This window comes from Cololabis saira, chromosome 1, assembly GCF_033807715.1.
Source record: "Cololabis saira isolate AMF1-May2022 chromosome 1, fColSai1.1, whole genome shotgun sequence".
Classification (NCBI taxonomy): domain Eukaryota; kingdom Metazoa; phylum Chordata; class Actinopteri; order Beloniformes; family Belonidae; genus Cololabis; species Cololabis saira.
The window spans coordinates 40,562,900-40,590,433 of NC_084587.1; the positions used below are offsets into that span (position 1 = coordinate 40,562,900).

The 27,534-nt window shown below is 48.0% G+C and overlaps 2 protein-coding genes across 3 annotated transcripts; one reads left to right on the top strand and one right to left on the bottom strand.

Annotated features, from left to right (window-relative positions):
• The first annotated feature begins 979 nt into the window (after positions 1-979).
• On the top strand, positions 980-3,147 carry LOC133453020 (protein EOLA1-like). Of its 2 annotated transcripts, none has more exons than XM_061732852.1 (2): positions 980-1,150; positions 2,282-3,147. In XM_061732852.1, exon 2 carries the CDS (start codon positions 2,284-2,286, stop codon positions 2,818-2,820), a length of 537 nt encoding a protein of 178 aa, XP_061588836.1. In that variant the 5' UTR covers positions 980-1,150; positions 2,282-2,283; the 3' UTR covers positions 2,821-3,147. The 2 variants fall into 2 exon arrangements, with proteins under 2 accessions (XP_061588836.1, XP_061588846.1); XM_061732862.1 differs by lacking the exon at positions 980-1,150 and having other exon boundaries at positions 2,263-2,542; positions 2,612-3,147.
• A 1,453-nt stretch (positions 3,148-4,600) lies between these two features.
• Positions 4,601-26,165, bottom strand: alg13 (ALG13 UDP-N-acetylglucosaminyltransferase subunit). Its single transcript, XM_061717179.1, has 24 exons — positions 26,046-26,165; positions 25,305-25,388; positions 23,837-23,887; positions 23,721-23,767; positions 23,521-23,593; positions 23,215-23,296; positions 22,648-22,813; positions 22,500-22,563; positions 20,439-20,556; positions 18,555-18,619; positions 16,344-16,444; positions 16,176-16,261; positions 14,788-15,058; positions 14,567-14,674; positions 13,169-13,319; positions 12,882-13,053; positions 10,830-10,865; positions 10,700-10,755; positions 10,521-10,589; positions 9,239-9,383; positions 8,929-9,089; positions 7,320-7,434; positions 7,136-7,240; positions 4,601-4,977 (listed from the first exon to the last, which is right to left on the bottom strand). Exons 1-24 carry the CDS (start codon positions 26,163-26,165, stop codon positions 4,601-4,603), a joined length of 2,823 nt encoding a protein of 940 aa, XP_061573163.1.
• Between the last annotated feature and the right edge of the window lie 1,369 nt (positions 26,166-27,534).

A 27,534-nucleotide genomic window follows, 5' to 3' on the forward strand; every position in this document is an offset into this window, starting at 1 on the left:
TGGAGGTCAGATGGAGGTCAGATGGAGGTCATATGAAGGTCAGATGGAGGTCAGATGAAGGTCAGATGAAGGTCAGTGAAGTAGACTCTCTTCAGCAGCCTCTAGCGTAGTGTATTGTGTTGGGAGATCATTTTGTTGATGTTGTTGATCACGTCAAAGATAAAACATAACTGACCAACATATTTATGATTATTGTACACACTTATTGATCACCGATAATACTATTACTGTACAGACGATTGATCACCTATAATATAATTACTGAATCTGAATAAATAGCCATAATGACTGAGAAACTTTAAAACTTTACAAACAATAGTAATAAAAGTTCAGCATTTAATTGTTGGAGTACATATGTTAGATACAAATATTTACTTTGATAATGCCACTATTATGAACAAATATTAAACATTTTGATTTAATTAAATACAAATGAATAAAATTAAAAATGTACATAGTAAAATGTATGAAAAGGGTGCAGTTTCCTCACCGGGTCAGGATCAGATCCTTCCTCAGGTGCAGAGTTCACGGATCTCCTGCACATGAGTGAGGGAAGGATGGAGCAGGAGAGGAACACAGATCAGTCCGGTGACCTGGTGAAGCTCTCCATGTCCCAGTGGTCTACGCTCCACCTCCACCTGCATGGAAATGAGCTTCCTGTGCATGATGGTACAGGTGTGAGAATAGGGACCGTCGATGTTCACTTTTTTCATGATTCTGTCTGATCAAACGTACAATCAACCAATCAAATTCCCAGCCAGTTCTGGGTTTCCATGGTAACCCCCTCACCTGGTGGTGGCGGTACAGGCGCGCAGGCTACACACGAAGAAGAAGAGACCTGGGTAAAGGCTGATTTATGGTTCCGCGTTACACCAACGCAGAATCTACGCCGTAGGGTACGCGTAACCTACGGCGTAGGCTCTGCGTTGATGTAACGCGGAACCATAAATCAGGCTTAACGTTACTCCCAGAACCGGTCCATAGATCCGATTCTGTGCTGGTTCTGTACTGGTTCTTTGCTGGTTCTGTGCTGGTTCTGGTTCTGTGCTTCTGTGGTCAGTATTCTGGTCCAACCCCGGACTTACGGAGCTGCTGTCTCCGTCAGGCCGAGTGTGCTGGAAACATCGGCCCAAACGTTTCCTCTTTGCAGGTAACGTTCAACGCTCAAATCCCCGCTCGTTTCTTTGAACATCACAGTGGATGGATCTGGAGTTACTGAGAGTTGCAGCCGCAGCAGGAGAGACGGGTCTAGGACATTTCTGGAGAAACTCTTATATAGTCCTGCAGCTCCTGCAGAACACTCCATACCACACTCTGAAAGCTGCAACATTCAATAATAACCTTATTCATGTGTTGATGAATCATACAAAAAAAATTAGGAAATTACGAGAATAAAGTCATAATATTGAGAATAAAGTCGTAAAATTACAAGAATAAAGTCATAATGTTGCAAGAATAAAGTCGTAATATTACGAGAATAAAGTCGTAATTTATGAGAATAAAGTCATAATATTGAGAATAAAGTCGTAAAATTACGAGAATAAAGTCATAATGTTGCGAGAATAAAGTGGTAATTTATGAGAACTCTAACAGGAAGAGCACATACGTCTTTTGTGGAAGAGGAGCGGTCTGGTATAGTATAGTATACTATAGTATAGTATAGTATACTATAGTATAGTAGTATACTATAGTATAGTAGTGGTCGACTGCAAGGCTAGTGGTGTTTACATCTGCTGCCATTCAGGTTTTGTTGTTTCTCAGGAAACAATGAGGATGATTATAAAGATTTTCCTCTTCCACAAAAGACGCAATTTCTTCCAAGTCTGTGGTTCCTTCTTCGAAATAGACGCAGTCGTTTGCACAATCGTTTTAAAGTCTTTATACTGATAATAATTCGATGCTGATGTGCCAAAAGATTAAGTATTTCCTTATTTGTGAAACCGATACCAAAATATAACTTTACAAGATGCTAAATATTCCTCATTTTTCCTCATGGTGATAGTGATGATAATGATGTTGATGATGATGTTGATGATGATGTTGATGATGATGATAATGATCTCAATGTCAATGATGATGGTGATGCTGATAATGATGATGTCAATGATGGTGATGATGATGTCAATGATGATGATGATGATGGTGATGGTGATGATGATGATGTCAATGATGATGATGATGATAATGGTGATGATGATGATGTCAATGGTGATGATGATGATGGTGATGTGTATGATGATGATGATGATGATAATGATGTCAATGATGATGGTGTGTCCAGTCATGACGGTGCAGCTGTGGTGCCTGTCATTCCGGCAGCCCTACGCTGGTCTGGTTCTGGACGGTGTGAAGACGGTGGAGAGCCGCTGGCGGCCCCTGCTGGCCCCTCTGGAGAACCACACCCTGGCGGTCCACATCGCTTGGCGGGACTGGGAGGGGGACGAGTGGAGGACGGTGCTGAGCGGCGTCCTGGGGCTGGACGGAGCTCAGATCCAGGAGTTGGTGGACTCGGGGGAGCGGTTTGGACGCGGCGTGGTGGCAGGTGAGAGACTGGACTGGGTTTGGAGTTTGAGGCGTGGGGAAGACGTCACCTGTCTGTCCTTTCTTGCAGGTGTGGTGGACGTGGGCGGGACCTGGCACTGCCCTGCCTCCCTGGAGGGGCAGGAGCTCCACGAGCTGCAGAGGTCGGCTGTTCTAACGGGTCTGAAGGACAAACACCTGACTCAGCTGTCCAACCCACGCTGGTTGAGCGCGCCGCTGAGCTGCCGGGGGAGTCGGGACCTGTGGACCGTGGACATCCCTGCTGAGCTGTTACCGTGACAACACATGGTCTCTCCACTCTAATGTGGGTGGGTTAGAAAAACTAAATCATTTACCTTCTGGGAGTCCAGCAGAGCCCCGTGACCCTGCACAGGACAAACCGGGGATAGGAGTTGATGGATCTGACCTACGTTTATCTGGGACATCAGGACCACGGAGAGGCCTCCACAGGAGACAGGACTCTGGCAGGTCACGTGACCGTCTCCGGGACATTGGGGTCTTTCAGGGACCCAGAATCAGCCAACATTCTTCATGAAACTACCAACAGGTCTCGGTGTGAACGGGACCCGGTTTCAGTCTTGTGAATAAAATATGGTTTTATAAGACTTAAAATTCATGGTGTTTATTTTCATGACACTCGTGTCCTGCCGTCTCGGTCGTAGAGCCTTGGAGCCCGTGGAGGGTACAAGCTCGTCAGACCCTTCATCACGATGCTGGTCTTCTAGCAGAACAGGATGTTTGTAGATCTAAAGCTGCAATTCCAGCTGCGCTAGAAACTCGCTGACCCGGACGCATCTGAAACACTTGAGCGTACCGCCATAAAACACATCAGGTGACAGAACAAACTATAAAGTAACTGGCTTTTATCCACCAACACGTGTCCCTCTGGATCTAAATAGTTGTTTAAATAAACCTTCACATTTGAATTTGTCTAATTTTCACCCGAACAAGAAAGAAAACCATGTCTGACTTAATTTCCCCCTAGAAACACCTTGAAGTGAATTAGTGATGGTCGAGGGGACACGGACGTCCATCACTGAGAGGAAGAACACAGCTGATGATCAGATGAAGAATAAATCACATGACACCAGTTATAAGTTACAAGGTTGAACTATCAGATGACAGAAACAATCAACTGTGGACGCGTCTGTCCAACTAGACACTTTTATGGAAGTCTGCTCATTTTCAATACTTTGTCAACCTCTGTACTGTTGTAAATGTTAGCAGCACGTTTGATGTCCTAAGGTACGATAGTTATTAGCCTATTTGCGTGCTAAAAAATGTGATTTAATTTAATGTACATGAAGCACATTACTATAAATATAGCGGGCGTCTATCCCCATCTTCTGCCCCCCACGCCTGACTAACGCTGAACATAAACCCGTACAAACAACTACGACACCCATAATGCAATGTTGTCAAAAACCACAGCAAGTTTTACAGCTTAAACTGAAGTCTCCAGCTCTCGCGCCACAGTTTTTGTTTTTCATTTGTTTTTGCAGATTCCTTGTTAGGATGAACTAGTTTTCATGGATATTTATCAGTCAAGTTGATCTACTTGAGGGAGGAGTGTCGTGTTCCATTTCACGTTGGTTGTGACGTTCACATGACACGTGCCTGGATTCGTACACAGTTTTGATCATCCGAATTGTATTTGGTGTGATTTCTGCGCCAGGATTCACGATGGAATCCCTGCTCTCAGGACACGAGGCCCCCGGGGACCACGTTGGATGTTTGACTGGAGCTGGCAGGTCATGTGACCCGAGGAAACAGCCAAGGAGAGCAGCACCTGCGTGTGGAACAACCTTTATTTACCCAAACCAGAAAAAAACAAACATAAATACATCCCCCCTAACAAACGGGGACTGAGCACGCCCACTTGGGGGCATCCTGTTGCCGTGGCAACAGAAGACTCCTTCAGTAACAACCTAACAGTGAACAGAACTGCAGCTCTGGCAGACGGAGGGACGGCCCCCGGCACCAGAAACAGAGTTCAACTTAAAGAAAAGTGGAGAAGTTCTAGGAACCTGCTCCCCGGTTCCTCCCTGGTTCCTCCGCGTCACATGGAGGGGGGCAGGGAGGGGGGGATGTAGTGGGTGGCCGTGTGCTGAGAGGGCGGGGCAGTGATGTAGCCGACCACGTGGGTGGGGTTGGGGGCAGGACAGTAGACCCGTTGGGTGTGGCCTGCAGAGAGCGTCCCCCAGTGGGTGGAGGGGGGCAGGCAGGTGTGGAAGGAGGAGTGGTGGGGCAGGTGGGCGGGGTGAGAGAGAGGGGCCGTGGTCATGTAGGCTGCAGGGGGCGGGGCTTCATACGGGAGGTGCAGCAGCGGGGGGGGGAGACCAGTCTGATCCGTGTAGAGGACAGCCGATGAAGGGGCGGGGCCTGGAGGGGCGGGGCTGACGGAGGAGGTGGGGCCTTCCAATGAGGGTGGTGCTCCTGGGAAGTGGGAGGAGACAAGAAATAAGCATTTAACCACATGTCGGTCAGGTGACGTGAACATCCATGTAGATCAGTGTTTTTCAATCCTGGTCCTCGTGGGCCCCTGTCCTGCATGTTTTAGATGCTCCCCTGCTTCAGCACACCGTGATAAAAGTACCTGTGTCATCAACAGAGCTGTGCAGACCTTGGTGACAAGCTAATGAGGACCTTTAATTAGAATCAGGTGTGTTGGTGCAGGGAAACATCTAAAACATGCAGGACAGGGGCCCACGAGGACCAGGATTGAGAAGCACTGATGTAGATGGTTGTACGCTGAGGCTTCCTTTCCCCCTGATTCCTACCAGAAACCAGAGCTGATTCCATCCTGGTCACCATCACGTCTGACCACCTCCTCCTGCCCCCTGGTGGCAGCACCAGCAGTCCACCACAACCTTTTCTAACCTGTCCACCACGCACGTCTCCCTGGTCGTTACCGCCGCCCTGCATCCTCCGTCTGCTCGCTGCTGCAGAAACCTTCAGCTGTACACTGAGCCCTCGCCTGGATTGTCCCCCCTCCCCCCAGACCTGCAGCCCCACCCAGCCTCGCCGTAGCTGACCAACTCAGAGCGGCAGAAAGTTGAGCGGTAAATCTTTAATCCTGCTGATAGACATTCAGTGTCTCCACCGCTATCAAAGCAGAACTGACTGGACAATGACGAGATCAGTGGCTCCACAGAAACAGTCTTCAACCCGCCGCTGAACCTTCACCTCCACCCGTCTCAGCCTTGAGCTGCAGTCGGGATCTGTTATGGCGCTTTTATACTAGTACCTACTCAGCGCGACTCAACACGCCCCGGTTTTGCACTTTTACACTAGGGGTGGAGGCGGGTGGAGGCAAGCCGAGTTGATATGCTTCCTGACATTTCAGTCAGGAAGCGGGAATCAGCACAAGAGCGGCTCGCGGCTTCTTCATTTTATTCGACCAGCAATGGCAGCGCAAAAGTCTGTTTGGTGATGCAACTCTGAGGTGCAGATGTTCATAAACCTGGTGGCTGAGGAGAGAATTAAAAAAAAAGGGATCTAGACGGGCGATAAGGAACAACAAGATCCACCAGGAGCTCTGTCACTTCATAGCTGCTCGCGGCTCCCAGCTGACTTTTCAGCAGCGGAGAGACAAACAAAAAAAAAAAAGCGTCACCACTTGAAGCTTCTTTCACACTCTTTTAACTTGATATCGAACACAAGTCACAGACCCAACAGCAAATTTATCATCTCCTCCAGGTTCTACATCTTTAGTTTCTTCTTCGTTTAGATCACACAATCTAATACGTCACAGCAGCTTCGCTCCAACCTCCTACTTCTGATCTAGGTGTCTAAAAAGAAACAAGGGCAAGGCGAGTGGAGGCGAGACGAGTCGCGCTGAGTAGGTACTAGTTTAAAAGCGCCATTAGACACCATGGGTGACCCGCCTGGTCCCCACCCAGCACCCTCACTCCTGAACCACGTTCTGCTCCGCCTCTCCTCCAGTCAGCAGTGCAGTACTCTGGTACCAGTCCTACCTGGGTGGACACGTGTCCTTCAGACCTGCTCCGAGCAGTGCCTACCAGTATTCAGTGTTACTGTAACTAACGTTAATTAGAGCCAAGCCTGGAACCATCTTCTCCTGGTCATCCATGGAGAAGATGGTTCTGCCAGATGAACCTTGTCACCTGCCCACTGAGGGGAAGCAGGCCCACACCTGGGCGAGCAGGGATGACAAGTCAGATACACTTAAGACCTCGTGGTCGTAGGATCAACGGGCGTCAGGCAGATCTCAGATAAGCCGTCCTCGCCAAGGCGACAGGAGGTGGACAACAAAGACACGCTAGGACAGACATCAGGGACTCCTGAGGATGGATGACCAACATCAAGTCCAACAGAGCAGATGCATGTTGGCAACAAGCAAAAAGCAGTACAACAATAAAAACGGATCCAAATACGCCAGACCACCGAAACAGCCGGCCTTCCACAGCGACACCATCCCGTATCGCCGTGGAAGGCCGGCTGGAAGTTAGCAGCCCTTTTCTGCATTCGCTGATGCCCTCCGTCTGCCCCCCCCCTCTTCTCTACCACCTAGTGACATCATCCAGGAGTGTCCACCGTTACCATACCAACCAGATAAATCATCTTTACTGACCGCTGCCGTGTCCCTCCATCTGTCCGTCTGCTGCCCTGGAGGATTCTGGGTAGGAGGAGGGCTGGTGGGCGCCTCGGCCGGTCTCAGGGAACGCCGTGGGGGCAGCTGAACACGTGACCATGCGTTGGGGTCAGATGGTTGTCAGGTTTTCACTCTTAACCGGCGACTCAGCAGGTCAACTCACCGTGCAGGGGGGGCTCCTGGCTCAGGTAGGAGGGGTAGTGCTGGTAGGGGTAAGAGGCCTCCGCTGAGGTGGGCGGGTACACCTGCTGCTGCTGCCAGCAGCTCTGCTGGTACCACTGTGGGGGCAGGGGGGGGTTGGTCACGTTAACCTGACAGTAGGGCTGAACGATTAATTGCATTTGCGATAATATCGCGATGTGATAAAACAAGATTTTCTAACCGCAAAGGCTGCGATTTGACCAGTCACATGATCTGGTCACGTGATCTGGTCACGTTGCCAGCAGGGAAAAAAAGTCAACAGTCCCGCGTGTCCGCCTGTAACCTACTGTATCTACCACGGCCTCAGTGTTAGGGCTCGGCCAGGCAGGGCTTTATAAAGATATGGGCTTTATAAATGTATTAAATATATGAACGCGGAGTTGGCGTGGCGAGGAGCTGCGCGCAGCGCCGAGCTCGAGCCGGGCGGACAGTCGCGCTGTGAAGCCTGATTTATGGTTCCGCGTTAAATCGACGCAGAGCTTACGCCGTAGGTTACGCGGCGACGCGCGCCGTACGATGCGCGTACCGCGTACTTTACGGCGTAGGCTCTGCGTTGGTGTAACGCTGAACCATAAATCAGCCTTAAACCACCTGCAGCCCGTCAGCTCATCAGGAGAAGTTAGAGCGGCTGCGAGTTGTTCATTGCTGGTTCGTTTTGTTAACTCTGTGAGCTTTATTGGTTTGTTTGTTTGCTGGTGTTTTTTTTTTTTCTCTGTGATTTTTGAGTTATTTATGAAGAAGTTATGAGTTCCCTCTGAGCAGTACTCGAGTTGAGGGGGGATGAATTAAAAAACGGTCAAAATCATCCCCCCCTGAAATAAAAACGGTCAAAATGAGATTTTTTTTTACTAAAAGACATTTTAACTAGAAATAAGACAAATATTCTTGTTAAGATTTTGAGTTTTTGCAGTGATCCATGTTACTTATCCTGTGAAGGACAGAATCATATTGATAAGTTCAGAAAAGTGTTTTTTATTGTTGTGTTTTGATGTATTTGATGTAAGCCCAGTGGATATTTAAAGCTTACAGAAGGCTGCATTTAACTGCTGCTATGTCATTCCTGCAGTATTTCTGCAGGTCAGTGCTATTATTTGTTATATATTTTATTATTTGTAATCAGCACAAATTATCTGTCCCCATATGATAAAATCCACCATCCCCCCGATTTCTTTTTTTACAACTCGAGTACTGCCTGTGTGGAAGGTTTTTTGTTCCCTGTGAGAGTTTTTCTGTGTTTTTCTATTAAACTACGCCTCGTTTTGGCTAAAGTTTAACCCGGTTTGGGCTCAGAGAGAACGACCCATGTGTAGACGTGTTAAAGAGGTAAAGGCACAAATTTGTTTTCTTTATTGTTGTAATGTGTGCTTTAAATAAATCTGGCATTGTTTATTATAAAACAGACTGATTTATTGCTTGTGTAGTTGAAAAATACATGAGAACAGGACCTTGAAAAAAATAGTCGCATATTAAATCGCAATCGCAATATTGAGGGAAAAAAAAAAAAGAAATCGCAATTAGATTTTCAAAAATCGTTCCTGACAGGACGACTCAGCAAACCTGAAGACTCGTACCTGAACGCCCAGGTTGAAGTAGTACTGCAGTACTCTGCAGTCCCGTGGTAAATCACTGCCGTTTGGATCGTAGGAGTAAGGGGGCGGAGCCACGACGGCGCACAGAGGTTCCCCCAGCTCATTAACCAACCAGGGAGCAGTGGCTGGGATTGCCATGGTAACTAAGAAGAAAACATCCAATCAGCATAGAACAGTCACATGACGGCAGCTCAGCGGCGCTCGTACCGCTGGTCAATCCAGCCGCCCCCCAACCCTTGCATCCGGCCACACACGTGTGTGTGTACCTGAGCGTGTGTGTGTGTACGTGTACCCGAGCGTGTGTGTGTGTGTACACCTGAGCGCGTCTGCGTGTTTGGTTGCAGGTGAGCAGTCGCAGGAACTCGTGAGGAGGGGGAGGAGGGTGGTGAGGATGAAGAGGAGGGTGAAGAGCAGATGGCTGCCAGCGGCTTCACCACCTGAAACACACACACACACACACACACAGCGTTTCAGTGGAGCCTCAAACACTTTTGCATCACAAACATCTGAGCAGATACACGTCAGGAGAGAGAAACAACTGGTCCAGATCAGTTTGTGGTTGATCGTCATCCAACTGATCAGCTGTATTGATTATTCGATTGATTGTAGTTCCCGGTAGACATCAGGAACTCTCCCAGCAGAAGCAGGTACCGGCTTAATGTTTAACAGGAAACGGTCAACAAATGTCAAATGATCGGGACCATCCAAGACCTTCAAAGATTTAGACCCACCCATGTGCAGACCTCCTCCTGCTGGTCTTCCAGGAGGACATCAAGGTGTTCCCAGACCAGCGTTAATAGATGGACTAACCAGAGAATCAGTCCAGGACACATTCAGACACCTCAGACCCAGAAACCAGCATCAGGAAGAGAACCAGCCAGGTCTGAGGCCGGTGGGAGGTCGCCTGGCTCTCAGTCAGGAACGACTGGACCGTCTCCTGCAGGTCTGGGTGGAGGTTCTGCCTCAAGTGGAGGAGTTTATAAGTCTCCTGGTCTTGTTCATGAATGAGGGAGGAATGGAGCAGGACATCTACAGGTGGATCTGGACTAGTCTGTTGTGGGACAGATGAGCCTGCTCACCTATAGGAGGAAACAAGCGGCTGAGATCAGGTTCTTCTGCAGGTCTGGACTCCCCCTAGGGGACGGGAGGACACTCATTCATTGCTCGTCCACATCCAGAGGAACCAGCTGAGGTGGTTCTCCCCTGGAGTCGTTTCAGACCCGTCAGACTGGGAGGGGTCTCCGAGGCAGACCCAGGACACTGATGAGATGTGGGTGTTCATTTCCTTCAGGAGCAGAAAGGTCACGTCTGCTCCTGAGGTGGAAACATGTTCTCGTGATGATCCCTGCGTGACGTTCATGCCAGCTCTGAACCAAAGACTGGATTTAGTGTTGGAGGTCCTGCAGGGACCCCGGTTCAGGTACCGAGGTGCAACAGCATTTCCCCTTATACACGAGAGGCGGGGCTTCATGAATGATCACATTTTCCAGAGTGGGTTGTTAAAAGACATGGAGGGGGGGGGGGGGGGGGCAAGAAGGATGAAGCCATTGCTGCAAGTGTGTTTAGGTGTGTACCTGCTGCGTGTAGCTGAAGTTCATGTCTTGACTGCCCAAAGACTCTGTCACGCCTCCTTCCTGCTCATCCTTTCACAATAAAACACTTTCATCAAGGTCACAGTGATGACATCATTTTTGTACACTGATCAATTAGAATGACGTCATGACAAGGGCAGAGTTGTGAGGGAGATTGTTACCTGAGGGGGGGTGGGGTCTGCAGTGGGATAAACACCTGGCGCCTGGTAGCTCTGATCTGAGAGAAATACTGAGTCACTTCCTGTTTGAGGCAGTAAAGCTGGTTTCTATGACGACGTGGCTGTTACTCACCCTGAGTGCTGTACATGAACTCCTCTGCGTAGTCAGCTGACAAACAGGTCACATGACATGTTAATACAAGCTTTTTTTATGCTTTTAATGTGAAACTTCTACAGCAAGTTTAGTCTCAGAGACTGAAGCTGTTTCTCAACTCTAAGACTACGTTCACACTGCAGGCCTTAATGCTCAATTCCGATTTTTTTGTGTGGCTGTTCACATTATCTTTTAAAATGTGTCCTATATCCGACTCGAGTGTGAACGCATCGCGGCCCTGAACTGACCCGCATGCGCAGAGGCGTGTGATGATGACAATGATGGGTTTGCATCCAACAGGTGCCTATGAACTGCCAATTATCCATCAAGCTCCACAATTATCATGTTAACATTAAATCAGAAGATTTGTCAAGGACGTTTCTCTTGCATCTCTATCATTATGCGGGCATGAATTCTCAGAGTTTTGCGGGAGCGGGCGGGAGCGGATGAAAACACTGAGGGCGCGGGCGGGAGTGTAACACACGTTGCGGGTGCGGGTGGTAATGGTCAGAAATGCAGCGGGAGCGGGATGAAGAAAACAGTCCCGCTATAGCAGGGCTCTAGCTCCGCTCCCCGGAGTGTCAGCTCTGCTCTCCGGCATTCAGCTGGGTTTATCACCTAACACACGGTCCAGCTCGCTGTAAAACGGGCAGGTTATGCTTCGCTGATTTGAATCCTTAGCTTCTTTATTTAGTAATATGCTTAAATTCAGCGGGTTGTCTCGTCTGATCTGAGGTCGTATAAAGAGGTGAGCGGTGGGGAGGGGAGGGGAGGAGGAGAGGAGGAGGCGGCCCGGAGGGACCCCCGCCGTCTCCCGTGTCTCCCCCGCGGCTCAGGTCTCTGCGTGTGACGTCAAAGTCGCATTCATTCCGACCTGCCTGTTCACACTGAGGTCGCATTGCAAAACATCAGACCTGTATCCGATTTAGAACCACATATGGAAGCGACCTGAATCTGATTTGAAAAGATCAGATTCCATGTGACTTGTGCTGTTCACACTGTCATAAACAAATCGGATCCGAGTCACATATGAGCAAAAAATCGGATTTGGGTCACTTGGGAACTGCAGTGTGAACGTAGCCTGCTGTCGGAGCAGCAGCGATGACGTCACAGCTCTGCTAGCAGGCTATCCATAAACATCTACATTTTAAATTGAACATAAACTGAACATAGTACGACTCAGTTACCCAGAGTCCTCTCTGTAATGACGGCGACTGTGAACCGCCCACTACTGCAGGAACCTGAGACAAGCACTGACGTCTGTGACGTCGCAGCACACTGAAACACCACCAGAACAAAGTGCCTGATGGGGACTTTGATAGGGTTAGCATGCGGCTAATGCAGCTGGGACCTAAACCAGGAGCTCCAGCTCAACCTGAATTCAGAACCAGGACGGTGTCAAATAAAAAAGGAACAGGGCACTTCGGTCAGGACCACGTCACCACAAACGACCACATCGCTGGAAACAAGCCCAGTCGCTAATAAAGCACAAACCAAGCAGCGGCTGCATGGTTCAGATGACAGACGAGTTGATGGAGAACATGACGGAGGACGGTTTGTTACCATTTCAGATTTGCCCTACATACAAAGCGGGGATGACTGCTGCTTCGCCACACCAACCACGCCCCCTATACATTTCTGACCAGTCACAACGGTTGTTGGACACCACTGATCAGCTGCATTGAGAAAAGCCATGAGAAGTTCCACCAGGCACTGAGAACCAAATGACGTAGTTGTCGCAGCCTGGAGAACGAGAACAAACGTCTGTTGTGGAGACTCCGCCCCACACCAGACCCGTCTTCAGCATCACGTTTCCATGAAACGCAGCTTTGGTCTGGGGATCAATGGTGGATGTTTGGTTGTCATAGCAACCTCTAATGGACAACAGGCAAATCACAGGAAAGGATGAACTTAATGATCTTTTCCTAATTGATGAATGGCTGTAATAACCCACCAGCGACTCGTCTGCCTTCAGACTTCAACTCTTCAAGCTCAGATAAACATCAGCTCCCACGACTCCTACAGACTCACCCTGGTCCTCCACGGTGCTCACGTCCTCCTGGTCCTCCTCCGAGGAGCAGACCGGGGAGTTTCCTGGAGGACGTGTAGGGGGGAGGGGCCCCGAAGCCCTCTGGACTCTATAGGAAGAGCCCGAGGGCCCTGATGGGGTTCCTATGGTTGGGGGCGGAGCCCCAGCTGTGCCCTGAGGATGAGACGCCCCTTCAGTGTTGGTAGCAGGTACACTTACCCGTCCTTTTTGTAACTGCCTCTAAAGAAGTTCCTGATACTGGAACCAGAGTTGGTTCACACTGATCTACCGGCAGCGGAGGGAAGATGGCTTCGTTGGCATCATCCAGCTGGTAGTACGTGATGGCTCCGTCCAGGTCCGCCTGTTCCTCCACCACCTCCCCCGGGAACCCGAACTGACACTCCTTGTTGAGAGCTGCCGTCAGGTGGCGCCGACTGCGACTGAAAACATGGGGAGGTTCTCGGTGAGTTCCCCCAGTGGACATCCAGTTATCACGTTTATGTCCAGTCATGTGACCGACTAGCTGGGAGAATTTTTTTTTTATGCATTTATCAATAAGATGATTATTCTCTTAAGCATAGCATGTTATCATGGACCCTCCCCCTATGCTTCAGCTCCACCTCCTGAGCTCCTCCCTTCTGAGTCTGGTAACTACATAGGCTGCGTCCCAATACTCCCCCTCGCCCTCGTTTTCTTCACTAACCCTAACTTTTGCGCGTTCCCGTGAAGGTAGTGGTGTCCCAATTCCTCTTTTCACCTAGGGGGAGGGGGCATAACGAGGGCTAGCGGCTGAAAATAGCCCCTTCAAATCGAGGGTTTGCAGATGCTGACTTGGCGAGCGAGGGGGTATGAAAATTTCCCAGAATGCTTTTCGTCGTCATTTGCGGACTGAATCAAAAAAAAAAACATGGCGGACATTTCTTATTTTTTGGGGAATAAAATCAATATTTTGAGTTAGTTTCTGCATAAAAATGCATTTTGATTACATTTCTCGGCGCAAACCAATATTTTACTCTCATAATATTCACTCAGTGAATGTACATAATCCCTTTTTTGTCCGTTGTTCGCTAAGATCGCGCCGGAATATGGTTACGTAACCTACGTAAGCGACGCCGTAGGTTACGTAAGCTACGCCATAGGCTGCGTCTATTTAACGCGGACCTAAACTCTGGAGCCGGCAGACAGAAATCTCTAAATTTCGGAGCAAATTTCTTAACAGGCGTAGCTACAACTGTTAGATTTCATCTATTAAACCAACATCTTCCTAAATGATTTATTTCAGCCAGCGTAATTCTCAACAGAGCTGCGTCCCAGGAGAGAGTTTCTCTCCCGGGACGACGCAGCAGCTTGACCCGGCGGACACGTCTGTTCTCGGGCTGTGAGCTGAGGCTGCTCCCCGGGGGCAGCGGCTCTTCTCATCTCCGAAAACATCGGGTCAAATTTCTTAACGGGCGTTATTTGGATAAACTGAGCCCCGGTTGCGGATCTTAAGACCCAGTAACCCCCCCCAGCCCGTACCCCTCTCCCCCGCTGGTCCTCCATCACAACTGCCGGATGTCACGCCCGTTTCATTTCTAAGCCTTGGGTGAAGTACACGGGTCATGTGATTCCCCTCACAGCTGATCAGGGGGTGGATTCTCTCTCACACAGATCAATCACCAGAACCCCAGCTCGGGGATGTGCTTACCGTGACCTGAAGGCGTAGTTTTCGTAGTCATGGTAATATCTTCTACCAGTGTGGTAGTAGGTCAGCTGCGGACCAATCAGATGTCGGTTCAGGAAACGGGCAGAGCTTCTGACCAGAACACAGGAAACGGGTAAACCCCACACACAGACAAACACACAAAGACACCTCATTAACAGCAGTTCTACCAGCCTGGGCCTCAACACTCAGGTGTTCAGTCTCACCTGGAGGCTCCGTAGCGAGGCGGTCTGGCTGTGGGGTGGTGGTGGTGGTGGTGGTGTGGGGGGACATAGGTCTCATAGGTGATGGCTCCAGGTGATGGAGGTGGCGGCGGACGGGGGTGACCTGCCGGCTGGAAACGTGGCGGCAGAGCAGAGGGAGCTGGGCCTCCGTAAGTGGAAGGTGGTGGCATCAGTAGCTCCGCCCCTTTCACCCCACTGCTGCCCCGAGACTTCCTGAAGTAGCGATGACGACGCTGACCGCGAGCGTCCGAGTCTGAGGAGGAAGAACGGAATAAGACTGGACCACCTCCTCCACACACCTATGGGGGCGGGCCGACCCCACAATCCTGCACCGATGGTACGGGCCGCAAACCTCCCACTGGTTAGGACACGCCCAGCTCCGCTACCACAAGTTAGTCATCTTAACTAATCCAGACCTCATCCAAAGTAGCGTTACGTTCATGGAGCCCAGGGCGGGAAAGCGTCCTCGGGTCAACGCACCTCACTCCTACCAGAGCACACCTTTGTAGCTCTATGTACTGCTGGATCCAGCCCCCAGTGGTTGGTACGGGACGTGCACGTCCGGATCCAGCCCCCAGTGTGTAGTGAAGGTAATCACCGTGTATAATTCGTTCTTTCCATTTTCAATTGGCAATCAAAAACCAAAACATGAAAAAGTGACTGGTTATTTTGTTATTTGTTTTTCATTATAACACAAAAAACGGAAAAACGTCTGGTGTTTCATATTTCAATTTTAGGCACAGATCAAAAATACGAAATAGAAAAACGGGCCACGGGACTGAATTTGATTTTAATATTTAATTGGTCGGGTTTACGTGACCCGGAAATGTTCTACATCCATGGTACGCGGCAGTTCGGGTAACCATGGCTACCATGGAACAAGACATTAAGGATTATTTTTTAAAGATTGATTAAGGACTTGTTCCACAGCCGTTTGACGCACAAACACATTTCCTGCACGTTGCAGCAGATGGGTCTCTCAGAAATGAGCGTCAGAAGATTCTGTGCTCGGCATGATCTGAGGAGACATGGTCGTTCTAGAACCGCAGCAGCACGTCTCATCTATGATCAGAATTATTCTTTGAACGATTTAACAGTCAAAATAACAACACTTTCTTGAAGGAGATTTTTTTTTCTAAACTGTCGGAACAAGATACATTTATGATCTGTGGAGTAAAAATGCAGCAAAAATATAAAACTGTATAATAATTCAAACTAATGATTTTATAAGTTATCAATAGTCTGTACATTAGGGTTCAGAGACCCGGACCAGAGGACTAGATTAGACTTGGGGGGGGTTCACTTAGCCCAGATGTTTGACCCTGGAGTGACGGGCCGGAGGAGGAGTTGAACGTAATCACAGAACTCACCCATATCTCCTTTCCTTGAGGGCGGGGCCACATTCCAGGCAGGAACTGGGTTGACTGGTTTCAGGTCCGTCAGAGGGACCAGGTGCCTGATGGACAGAAACGCCAGCATCAGTCCAGCCCTCAGAGGTCTGGTCTTGATTCAGACCTCTACATGTGTGGGTGTGTTACTTCTCTCCCAGCTCCTCGATGAAGACGGTGACGGCTGCCGGGTGCGTTCCCACTTCCTGGATGAAGGCATTGTAGAACTTCCCCTTCGGCTCCAGACGCACCTGAAAGACCACAGACCAGCGCTGGATGTTAGGCGGTGATACAGACTCAGACGACCTCTAAGCATGCAGCGTTAGCTCTGAGCCCCTAATGTCATCTACTCCTGTTGATGAAAAGGTCCAGTAGTCAAACAACAACCATCTTCTTCTGGACCTTTCAGATTCTGAAGGTGGAAATAAACAGGTGGACCCATCCGGGAACTTACACTTGGCTCAAAAAGTAAAGACAGCTAGATTATTCTTTGTTGTAACAAAGCTTCTTATACCATTGGAAAGCCTGATTATCTGGAAATGTATCCATTGAACAGCCTGGCTCCTCCCCCCACGCTGGTCACACACTGGTGTGGATCCCATTCTTTCACCAGCATGTCTCCAGTCAGCCGGCGTGGTTGCTGGTCCCTCTGGCACCAACAGGACATCCAAGCTGATCCCACAGGTGTTCAGGGGGGTTGAGGTCAGGACTGTTCCATCCTCTCCACTCCCAGATCCTGGAGGTTCTGTCCCAGACTGTGGAGGTCTGGATCGCCACTGCTTGCTGAACCTAGTCTCCACCAAAAGATCTTCCTTTATCGGTGCAGCAATCAGCGATCCACCTGCCGGAGTCAGAATCTGGACTCACTGCTGAACCTCCACATGTTCAGGTTCATGTGTTGCTGAGGTAAGTGCAAACAGGCCTGATGGTCAAGACGGGCCTCCTGGCAGCCCTCCGAGACCAGAGTTACTACCACAGATGCATCTGGACCGAGAGCATCAGCCGTATCGTCCCACAAACCTCGACCAAAACGCCAGTTAATAGCAACAGCCAAGTAAGTTGTTTGGCATGGGCAGAGAAGATTTGGCAAATGTCTCATGAGTCCAGACCGCACCCTCAGCTCTGCTGCTCCTCCCACAAATGCATGTTCCTCACAAACGTGGATCCATTTAAAAGAAAGGCTATCCAACGGTACAAGATTACCAAGAAGCTGGGTTACAACAAAGAAATAATCTACCAAACACTAATGTCCTTGCTTTTTCTGCTGTTATTTGAAAAGGATGGACCTTTGAGCATGAACCTGGTTAAAACATCCGACTGAAGATGAACCCTGGTCACTTTTACGGCCACATGTACTTCTTTCTAGCATCTTCCACACGACACCAGGACCGCTATGACCACATCCAGACATCACTGCGCCCAGAAGTCAGATAAATGTGAGCAAACCCATGTGAAGATGCAAGCTGCCATGACGACCCACACCTCCTACAGGTGACGAGAAGCGAGTCGGACATTCCAGTGAGGTAAAAATGACAGTGAACCGAGCACCGCAGTCCGGATCCAGACCTGTAGTTCCTCTACCAACCTCAAACTTTACAGCAGAACAACTAGAGGTGCGGTTTCAGGACAGTTAAGCATCATAATCTTACCTGCTTATTGCATTAACTGAGCTGTAAAAGAAAGATCCAACAGAACATAATCAATGTTAGGGTGCAGGTCCACAGCTCATTCAGCTGAGTCAGGATTCTTCCAAGCAGAAGTCTGCCCACAAGTTCAACCAGACCTTTTTTTTGGGTGGGGGGCTCTAGTGGCCCTTTATTCAAGTTGAAGACAGGAAGGGGGTAGAGAGAGAATGGGGATGACATGCAGCAAAGGTGCACAGGCTGGGATTTGAACCTGCAACCGCTGCAGGAGGACCGTAGCCTCAGTATATGAGCCGCTTGCTTAACCCACTATGCCACCGAGCGGCCCAAATTAACCCAGACTTAACCCACAAGTCTGAGACTGGTCCCAGCAGAGCTCAACTGGCCCCGGTGTCAACTCTGCTGGTCCCGGCTCCTCTGAACAGGTTCTTCAACAGGTTCAGTTCACAAACAATGCCAGCATCCTTCTCTCCTGTGACCAGACAAACAGACCTCCCATCCTCCCTTGACCCTCAGCCGTCTCATCTCCCACCTCAGTCATGGATCTTGATGCTGCTCCACCGTTGTCTCCTACCACCTCAGGAGAGCTCGACAGCAGACCCCCCAAACCTCTAGGGCAGGTCCTCCAGACTGCCACTTGAACCATCATGAATCTTTTGAGACTAATTTCCTTCCAGGGTTTATTAAACTAAATAGAATGTGGTTGCTTTTCTGTTACCTGACACTTGTCTCCCAGGAAGTACTGCCGACCCGCAAACACCATGTAGTCCGTCTTCTGCATCTCTGGGTACATGAGTAATCAGATTACAGTATTCAGATTATACAGCTATAATCAAAAACCAACTCATTTTACTGCGTTTCTTCTTTCGTCAAAACGGATACATTTGGAATTAAACTATTTCTGAATTAATTTAATTTATAAATGTATCACTTATCGCACCAAATCAAATCTTATAAAACAAATCCTTTGTTTGAATTTACCTTCCAATCCTGATATTCACATCCGTGCTCGGCTGTTCAAATGTGGGACGGGATTAAGAACGGCTGTAAACAACTCAATCAGGTCGCGGCGCCACCACATGGTGTAGTCTGGAGCCGTTAGCAGACACTCGTCCACCCCTTACCATGAACTTCCTCACCGGTGCGGTTCTTTATCCCATTCTTCTTCACGTTACAGGTTAATAGTTTAAGAATAAACTGCTTATGCTACATACAGGATTTTTTTCCCCTGTGTAATTGGCCCTTTGTCTTTGCCTTCCGATTGGTCCCTGACTGACCAATCAAAAAAAAAAAAAAAAAAACATTCTCCGTTGCTACTTCTGGGCAGAATATCCGGTTGGACAAAACAGCCATGTCTCATTCACATCAATGGAAAGCGTAGTTTTTACTTGCCTTGTGTCGAAATTTCAATCACTGGATTATTTTTTTTAAACTTCGTACTAGTAAAAGGAACACTTGGGAACATACTGCATACAGTTTACTGAGGGTGCAGCGTATTTTTATCCCCAAACTGGCAGAAATCTGCAGGCTACAACCCATAGCTACAACCGCAAAGCGTTTTATTTATCTTACAATGGTTAAGCAGTGTGTTTGGGGCACTTGTAAAAGTGATACCCGCCACTCAGAATCAAAGGAATACATTTCTTCCCAAACCCAACAGTAAATTACGAAAAATGTCTGCTTTGGATAAAGCTAAAGTTTTCCTTTGTTATTTATATCTAGTAGTTGTTGATTTTCTTTGGTACAATGATTAGAAATAAAGTGATGTAAAACCCAGTTTTTACAATGGAAGAGATGGAGATGACAGTTTTGTCCGACCTAGCAACAGGGGCGGGGCTTGACAAAGGGTCAATCGTGCATTAAAAACTACTCGAGTCTCCTCAGAAGTTAAGTCGTACAGGGTAAACGTCAACTCCAAACCCTTGCTGTGATGGTAAATACCTCCTATAACGACAGGAAATTGCATTTTCCACATACTTTCCATTGGAAAATAACTCATTTGGATGAAGAGGTGGTATCCTTACCAAAACCGTTCCTGGAAACTACCCTCTGCTCATGTTCTATCAAATCCAGTCTACTGGTAGCCCCGGGGCAGCTGAAGGGCTCAACAGCCTCTGTGGGGATGGACTCATCATTTTTGTTGTCCTCAAACAGGCCCTGATGGACCTTTCATCACTGATTTACCCTGAGGTCACCAGATGTCCTCATAGACCTACAACATCCAAATTAACCTTTTTGTGGAGCAATTTTGCGTTTACTTAGGGCATGTTTTTACACCTTCCTAAAAATATGGCTAGGCCAAAAACGCTTAAATTAAAGTAATTTTGTGATTAAAAATCTTTTGTGTTTGGCTACCTCCTGAAGAGTCCACCATAACGACGCCCATCTGTCAGCCACCAGTAGACACCTGAAACAACCGCCACGTTCAGACGAAAGTCATCTTCAACAGCGACGTCATGCTCTTGAACTCCTCACAGCTTTATATCTCACTTTAATGTCAGGACACACCGAGCATGTGCAGATGACCCACCAACCCTGCTGCCCCAGTGTCTGCTGGGAGCTACCTCTCAGAACAGCTGGTTACCCAGACTTCATGTGATACCTTTGCAGGTGTCCTGCCACACGTCGAACTCCAGGTTCCTGTAAACGTCTCCATCCAGAGACTTCATCACCTTATAGGAAAGGGTCAGCCTGAAAGGGGGCGGGGCATCAGCTGGAGCCTAAACAAAAAATCAAAAATGGCAACACCATTTAGCATGGGGATAACCGGATAGCTGCTAACACGGGGCCCGGCTAACAGTTTAAACGGGTCAGTTTGTATATAGATGCATTTTATCGTGTCGATGGCCAATAATTACAACCGGAATCCGTTCCCATATGGAAGTGGTTTCAAACGCGATTCCAGTCAGACTTCACGGATGTGTCTCACTGTAAGACGTCGGGTTGCTCCACCAGGATTTCTTCAGGGTGATTTACAACCATAAACCACCACGTGTTTGTGATGGAGGAAACGGGTTCAAGTAGGGAAATAACTGTTGACTCTGACATGGGTCATCACGTCTGGACAGACGCTGGGGAAGGACTACTTAAGATCAGCAGTCCACATCCATCTCTGGAAGTTTCTAACTCCAGCATGTCTCCATAGGTTACCATAGCAACCATGAGGGAACGCCAGACTCAGATCAGATGTGATCAGTTGTGATAGATGAACTGTCAAGGGCCGGGTTTCCCAGATCAGTTAAGTAGTTCTTAACAGCGAAAGACTTCTTTCAAACCTTCTTAAGGAGCCTGTGAAAGAAAATCGCGTTTCCCAGAGTCGCTCTTAGCTTAAGTATCTCTTTCATTAAGAAGGAAATGAAAGATGCTGCTGACCCAGTCTTTACAACCATCTTAGTGAACAAAGACTCACAGATCCAGCCGCGTCAGGCAAATCAATATTACACCAAGCAATGAGATTAAAACAATGCACCCCGCACAAGTTTTGATCTATTTTATACTTTAGATTTATATTGTTTAGCATTTATTGGTGACAGCAAAGGGGGAAAAAAAAGAAAAATAAGGAATAACAAGTGTGTTCCTGTATATGCTTTATGCATTACGCACAAATAAAACGATCATCCTGAATATCATTTATTTGATGATTTGGCTGCTATACAGCATGTTCTCGCTGCAAATCAACCGCGTCACCGTGCGCGAAGCAGAACTGTTTTTATGAACGCATTCGTGCGTCAGCACTTCAGTCCCCTGGACGTGTGTCGGACCGGGCTGTCCAGGCAGCCGTGACACCGATCCTCCTGCTGTGCCCGAGCGCATCTATGTGATGACAGGGAAGCAGCAGCTGATCAACGGGATCCTTTGATGAATCGTTCATTACAGTCTCAAATATAATCAATGGTGTCGGTTTATATTAAAGAATCTTTTTGCCCAGAAGAAAAAAGAGCGAAGACAACGACCCATAACTATTTTCTTCTCTTGAAAAAACCCACCTGCGGGATGCAGCAGCATCAGAAGAGCAGGAATACGTGCGTGGCGGGGATGATCTCTGCAATCTGAAGCCCTCTATAATTGTAAAAAGAATTTCACTTATCACGGGTTCTTTTTGGAACATAACCCCTGCGAAAAACCAGGGATTGCTGTAATTCCACGTTGCGATTTGCGAAACTCGCCTTCTCTTGGCTCATGTTTTTGAACGCACACACACGCCCACCCCGTTTCCTCCCGGTTTCTGCGTGTGGGGAAAAAAAGCCTCACTGTAGCCAGAAATAACGGAGTAACGCACCGTTTGGATGAAAAAGGGTCATTGAATTATATTTATCATCTTAATTTTTCATTATAACGCACAGGCAGCAGGGAATTAGTGCGTTAGGTAGCAGTGCTGCGTGTGAAAATGCGCTGATAGTGATCGGTGATCGATTTGCCTGGCATCGATTGATTTGGTTTCAGAACCGGACAGCTGCTCCAAAGAGCTTCTGAAAGACCGAAACTAAAGAACGGTGTTAAGAAGTCATCTGGGAAACACCCATATCTTAGGGTTCTCTCTTAGTTCAAACCTTCTTTGAACCTCTCTTAAATCCTTAAGAGAGGTTGGATCTGGGAAACCCGGCCAAGTATAATTTGAACAGCAACCTACACATAATCAGTCACATGACGAGAACAGCCTCACCTTCACCTCCTCCACTGCAGCTCGAGCTTTTTCCTCAGCAGCTCCACCCGCCTCCAGCTCCTCCCTGCTGATAAAACAAACGTCTCAGTGGACGAGCGGCACGGACAGGTGACCTGCGACACGCCTTTAACGCGTTTTCATCCGTTACCCGTGGTTTCGGTCCTCGGGTGTGTCGTATCCAACGTCAACGTCGCTGCACACCGATGGACTGTTTCTATAGCGACGACCTCCCACTCTGAACGCCTCCATGGCTTGACAGAGCTCCGCCTCCTCCAAGCCGAACACCTGAGTGTAGAGCAGCTCGTACAGCAGAGCTGCACCCAAACAAATAAGACCACGGCTGACGCCCAGCTGGACGGGTGATGTCAAATGTTTACGTTTCTACAAGACTGCTTTTATTTCTTAATTCTGCTCCTTCAGGCGAACTTGTAGGTGGAGCCCCCGCGGACGGAGAGGCTGTATACGTCCGTCTCGTCCGTCCGTCCCAGTCCTCCCTGTCTCTCCTGTCCATTTTATCCTCCTCCGTTCTGCCTGCCTGTCAGTCAGTCCCATGTCTCAGTCTTTCCTGTCTGTCTGGCTCTCGCAAACTGTGTCTGTGTCGCATCTCTGTCCTGTCCATCTTGTCCACCCCGTCCTGCCTGCAGCGTCTACGTGAGGACAGAGCTTGGAGATGCTCGTTCCCTTTCCCTTTTTGGGAACTTTCATCAAGACTCACACTGGCAGAGAGCAGCAGAGCCGGGGTAACTCCTCGGGTAAACGATGTCGTAGTGACCGTTGATGGAGCAGCACAGCGTCACCTAGGCAACGCAGAAAACTCAGTCAATCAGCCCGTCCTATCATCTGTCAGGTGACCTGCAGAAGTCTGAACCACCAACACAGTCTCAGTTTTTCACTGAAACTCTTAAATGAACACTGTCCCACACTTCAGTAAATCCCAGAGGACAGACTCCCTAAGACGCATGTCCACCAACATAAGACAACGTTAAACACACACACAGCTTCCTCCCTGGGTCTTCCTCACCTTGTCCTCAAAGTCTACCTCTGTGATGACAGTGGCCGGTTTCCCAGGGTAACGATAGATCAGGAAACATCGCCTGCATGGGAAAAAAAAAACAAAAAAAAAAACAGGCTGGTAACTATAGCAACCTACAAACTAACACGCCACTGTGATCATGTGACTGAGTTCAGTGTAACAGCAGCTGGGACAGGTGTGGATCTCACCTGTAAAGCTGACACAGAGCCTTGATCTCCACCTGACCCACCGTCTCCTGAAAACAAACAGTCAGCACACCTGATGCGCCGAGGACAGACGAGGACGGACGTCCACGGGTACTTACCTTTGGATCCTCCAGACGCTCCAGGTACTTCTCAAACGATCCTTCGACAAACTGCAGCAGAAACCAGAGTCTCACATAAACCAGGACGAGCACCAACCGGACACCAGTCCCTCCCAGACATTTTAGCTAATTATAGACCAATTTCCAATCTTCCATTTGTATCTAAAATCCTGGAAAAGGACGTTGCAGACAGTTATGTGACCATTTGTATAGAAATTATCTGTTTGAAGTTTTTCAATCAGGGTTCAGAATGCATGATAGCACAGAGACAGCACTGGTTTGAGTCATGAATGACCTCCTTATGGCCTCAGATAAAGGATTAGTGTCCATATTGGTTCTACTGGACCTCAGTGCTGCTTTTGATGCTTTAGATCATGGCATCTTGCTGCACAGGTGAGAGCATGTTGTTGGGATTAAAGGGACAGCTCTATGTTTAAATCATATCTATCTGACATATTCCACTTTATTCATGTACATGAGGTTTCTTCAGAACAGACGAGGTACCCTTCCTTCAGATCAACCGTCAGTTAATAATTCTAAGTATCTCATCCCCATCATTCTTCTTGTGGCTTAATGTACTGGTCTGCTACCTCCTTTTCTGTTCAGGTCCTTTCAGACAAGAGCTTTAGGACCTGCAGACACCCCTCTGACCACCTCAGTGTCTGCTTTCTACTACTACTGTCATTTCTACACCTCTTTATATAGTGGAACTCTAATTTTCCAGTTAACAGATCACTTCTTCGTGTCTGGCCATCCTCTATATCATGTCCTTCCAATGGGTGGCGCAGGCGAGTGCAGCGGCATTGAGTTCGGCCAGGTCATCTCCAGTACATTGTGGAGCAGATATACATCCCATGCCTTGCAGCGTCCTTCGCCGACCCGCAAACGGTTTTCCAGATAGCCCATGGCCAGTTGCAAAACATTCATCTGGGATGATGCCTAACAGATCACTAATACATCTGCTGTTTTGGACGCGGACACACACACGGACACACACGGACACGGACACACACACACACACACACACACACACACACCCCTCTCTGTTCTCTTTTCCTGCTCTACCCGGCTGGTCTTTTAATTTTATTTGGGGGAACGTGTTAAACTGTCAAACCTAGATAAAGTAGTTAAAGTTGCAATTAATCGGGGGCCATGTTCTGGAGACCACTTGTGTTGTAATAGACGCTTTATAGATCAAACTGAACTTCTGTTTTCAAAGAACTGGATCAGAACTTGGACTTTCATACTGGAACTTTTGTGTGACATGGACTCATATACAGTAGACTGAAGAGGATGTAGCAGAGACTTTTTAATCCATTTCCTGAAAACTTAACTAGTCTCTTGTCCTTAGCTGGACTCTTACGAACTGGATCATGAGCAGATCCCAGCAAACTGGACCGGACCTCCACTCTACAGTTTACCGACATGACTTTTGTTGAAAACTGGATTGAAACGGAAGAGAACTGACCGGTTCAAAGTTGCATCTTTTGGCTCTCATGAAGTTGGCACAGTCCTGCCGGATCTTCTGGTGGTAGTTCTGAGAGAAGTACAGCTGGACACACAGAACCATCAGAACATTATCACACAAACGTGGAGCACAGCTGTAGATTCACACCAGCTCCATCGACCTAACCAGTCTATTTTAGGACTCTTCAGAGAAGAACCCGCTCCAAGCAGGCTCTTGGTAACCAGTCAAAGCTGACAACACTGCAAAAAAAAAATATTTGTCTTATTTCTAGTTAAAATGTCTCCTTTTTAGTCAAAAATCTCATTACACTTAAAACAAGACTCATCACTGGAAAAAAACAACAATTTTCACCTGTTTCAAGTAGATTTTCACCTAAAATAAAGTAGAAAAATCTGCCAGTGGAACAATATTTTTTTCTTGTAATGAGAAGATAAATCTTGTCCCCCTGGCAGATTTTTCTACTTATTTCAAGTGAAAATTTACTTGAAACAGGTGAAAATTGTCAAATAAGTTATTTTTCTGGTAATGACTCTTGTATTAAGTGTAATGAGATTTTTTGACCAAAAATTAGACATTTCAACTAGAAATAAGACAAATATTCCTGGTAAGATTTTGAGTTTTTGCAGTGAAATCAGCACCAGAGGAACCAGAACCAGGACTCTAAGATCCCACCTGGACTCCAGAACCACACTGGGACCTGGAACCAAGGCCTCCAGCAGAACCAGCTGAACCCCCGCTCACCTGCTCCGACACGGCCCGGAACAGACTGGAGGCGTCTCGCGCCACCATCTTCCGGTACAGTCCCAGACTGGACAGGTACTCGTCCATGTTCACAAAGTATTTCTTCAGGCCTTTCTGCATCCCGAACCGAACCGAACCACACCAAACCGAGCTCCACGTACACGCCAGAGTACCACAGCTCCGCTCCCAGCAGCGCGGGTCATCGCACGCGCACCACCAGGTGAGCTTAATGAGGTTTAATGAGCGCGCGAGGCCGCGGCGCGCTGGGAGGGCCTTCAGGGACACGCAGAGCATCGGAAATCCCGCACTCCTCCCGACATCCAACCCTGTACATCCAACCAGGTGGACATCCAACACCTGTACATCCAACTGGCTGGACATCCAACACCTGTACATCCAACTGGCTGGACATCCAATCAACACCTGTACGTCCAACCAGTTGGGTATCCAACACCTACGTCCAAACAGGTGAACATCCAACATTTCATTTCATTTCATTTTATTCTTATTTATTCCATATCATGGAAATAGTTCACATATGTTCCATTCCATGATGGACACAATATTGTAACTATATAAGCTAAAGTTACACAATATTTGCATATTCTTTTCATAATATGAAATTAACACAAACATTATTTAAGCCCATATATACAATAAAGTCGTAGGCCTACTTGAATTACAACCTGTCTTTTTTTTTTATATTTTGAATATTAATATAACATATGTGTCAGGAAGGGTTTTAGTGAGGACCCAGATGCAGGAGACCAGGAGGCAGGAGTTCCAGAAAACTGAGATTTATTGCTCAAAAACAAAAACAAAAACGCTGCTGAGCAGGATCAAAAAACAGAACATGAACATAAATCAGAAAACTTGGAGAACCTGACGAGGAAAACATGGAGGGAGCAAACAGTACGGACCAGCGAGGAGCAGGGGAAAGACAAGTATACACAAAGGTAAACGAGACACAGGTGCAGACGATCAGGGCAGATGGGGAACAGGAAAGCCAAGACAGAACTCCAACAAAAAGACATGGGCTTTCAAAATAAATCGGAAAATGTCAAATCCTAACAATCGGCCGGCAGGATATCGCGATATATTGCCACATCGATATTTTTTCCCACACCTAGTGGACACCCAGGTACTGTTATATCAATTAAGTGATAAATAACAGGCAGGCAGGAACAGTTAGTGCATGTTGGCATTCGGCAGGCATTGGCATTCGGCTCTGGGGTAACGGAGCTATTTTCCTTGCTGTGATCACCACTGCCTGCAGCCTCTTCCTGTCAGCCTCAGTACAGCTGCTGTCTCCAGTCCTACCAGCAGGGGGAGCTGTAGATATGTTCAGTTCTCCGGTCCTACCAGCAGGGGGCGGCAGCCTCCTCAGGAGACAACTGGGCTGAAGTACGCATGCGTGTCTGGCACCCCCATACTGCAGTCTTGCCAGTCTTTATTGGGTTACAGTGGGTGGAAGAGGTTAGTCCTGATA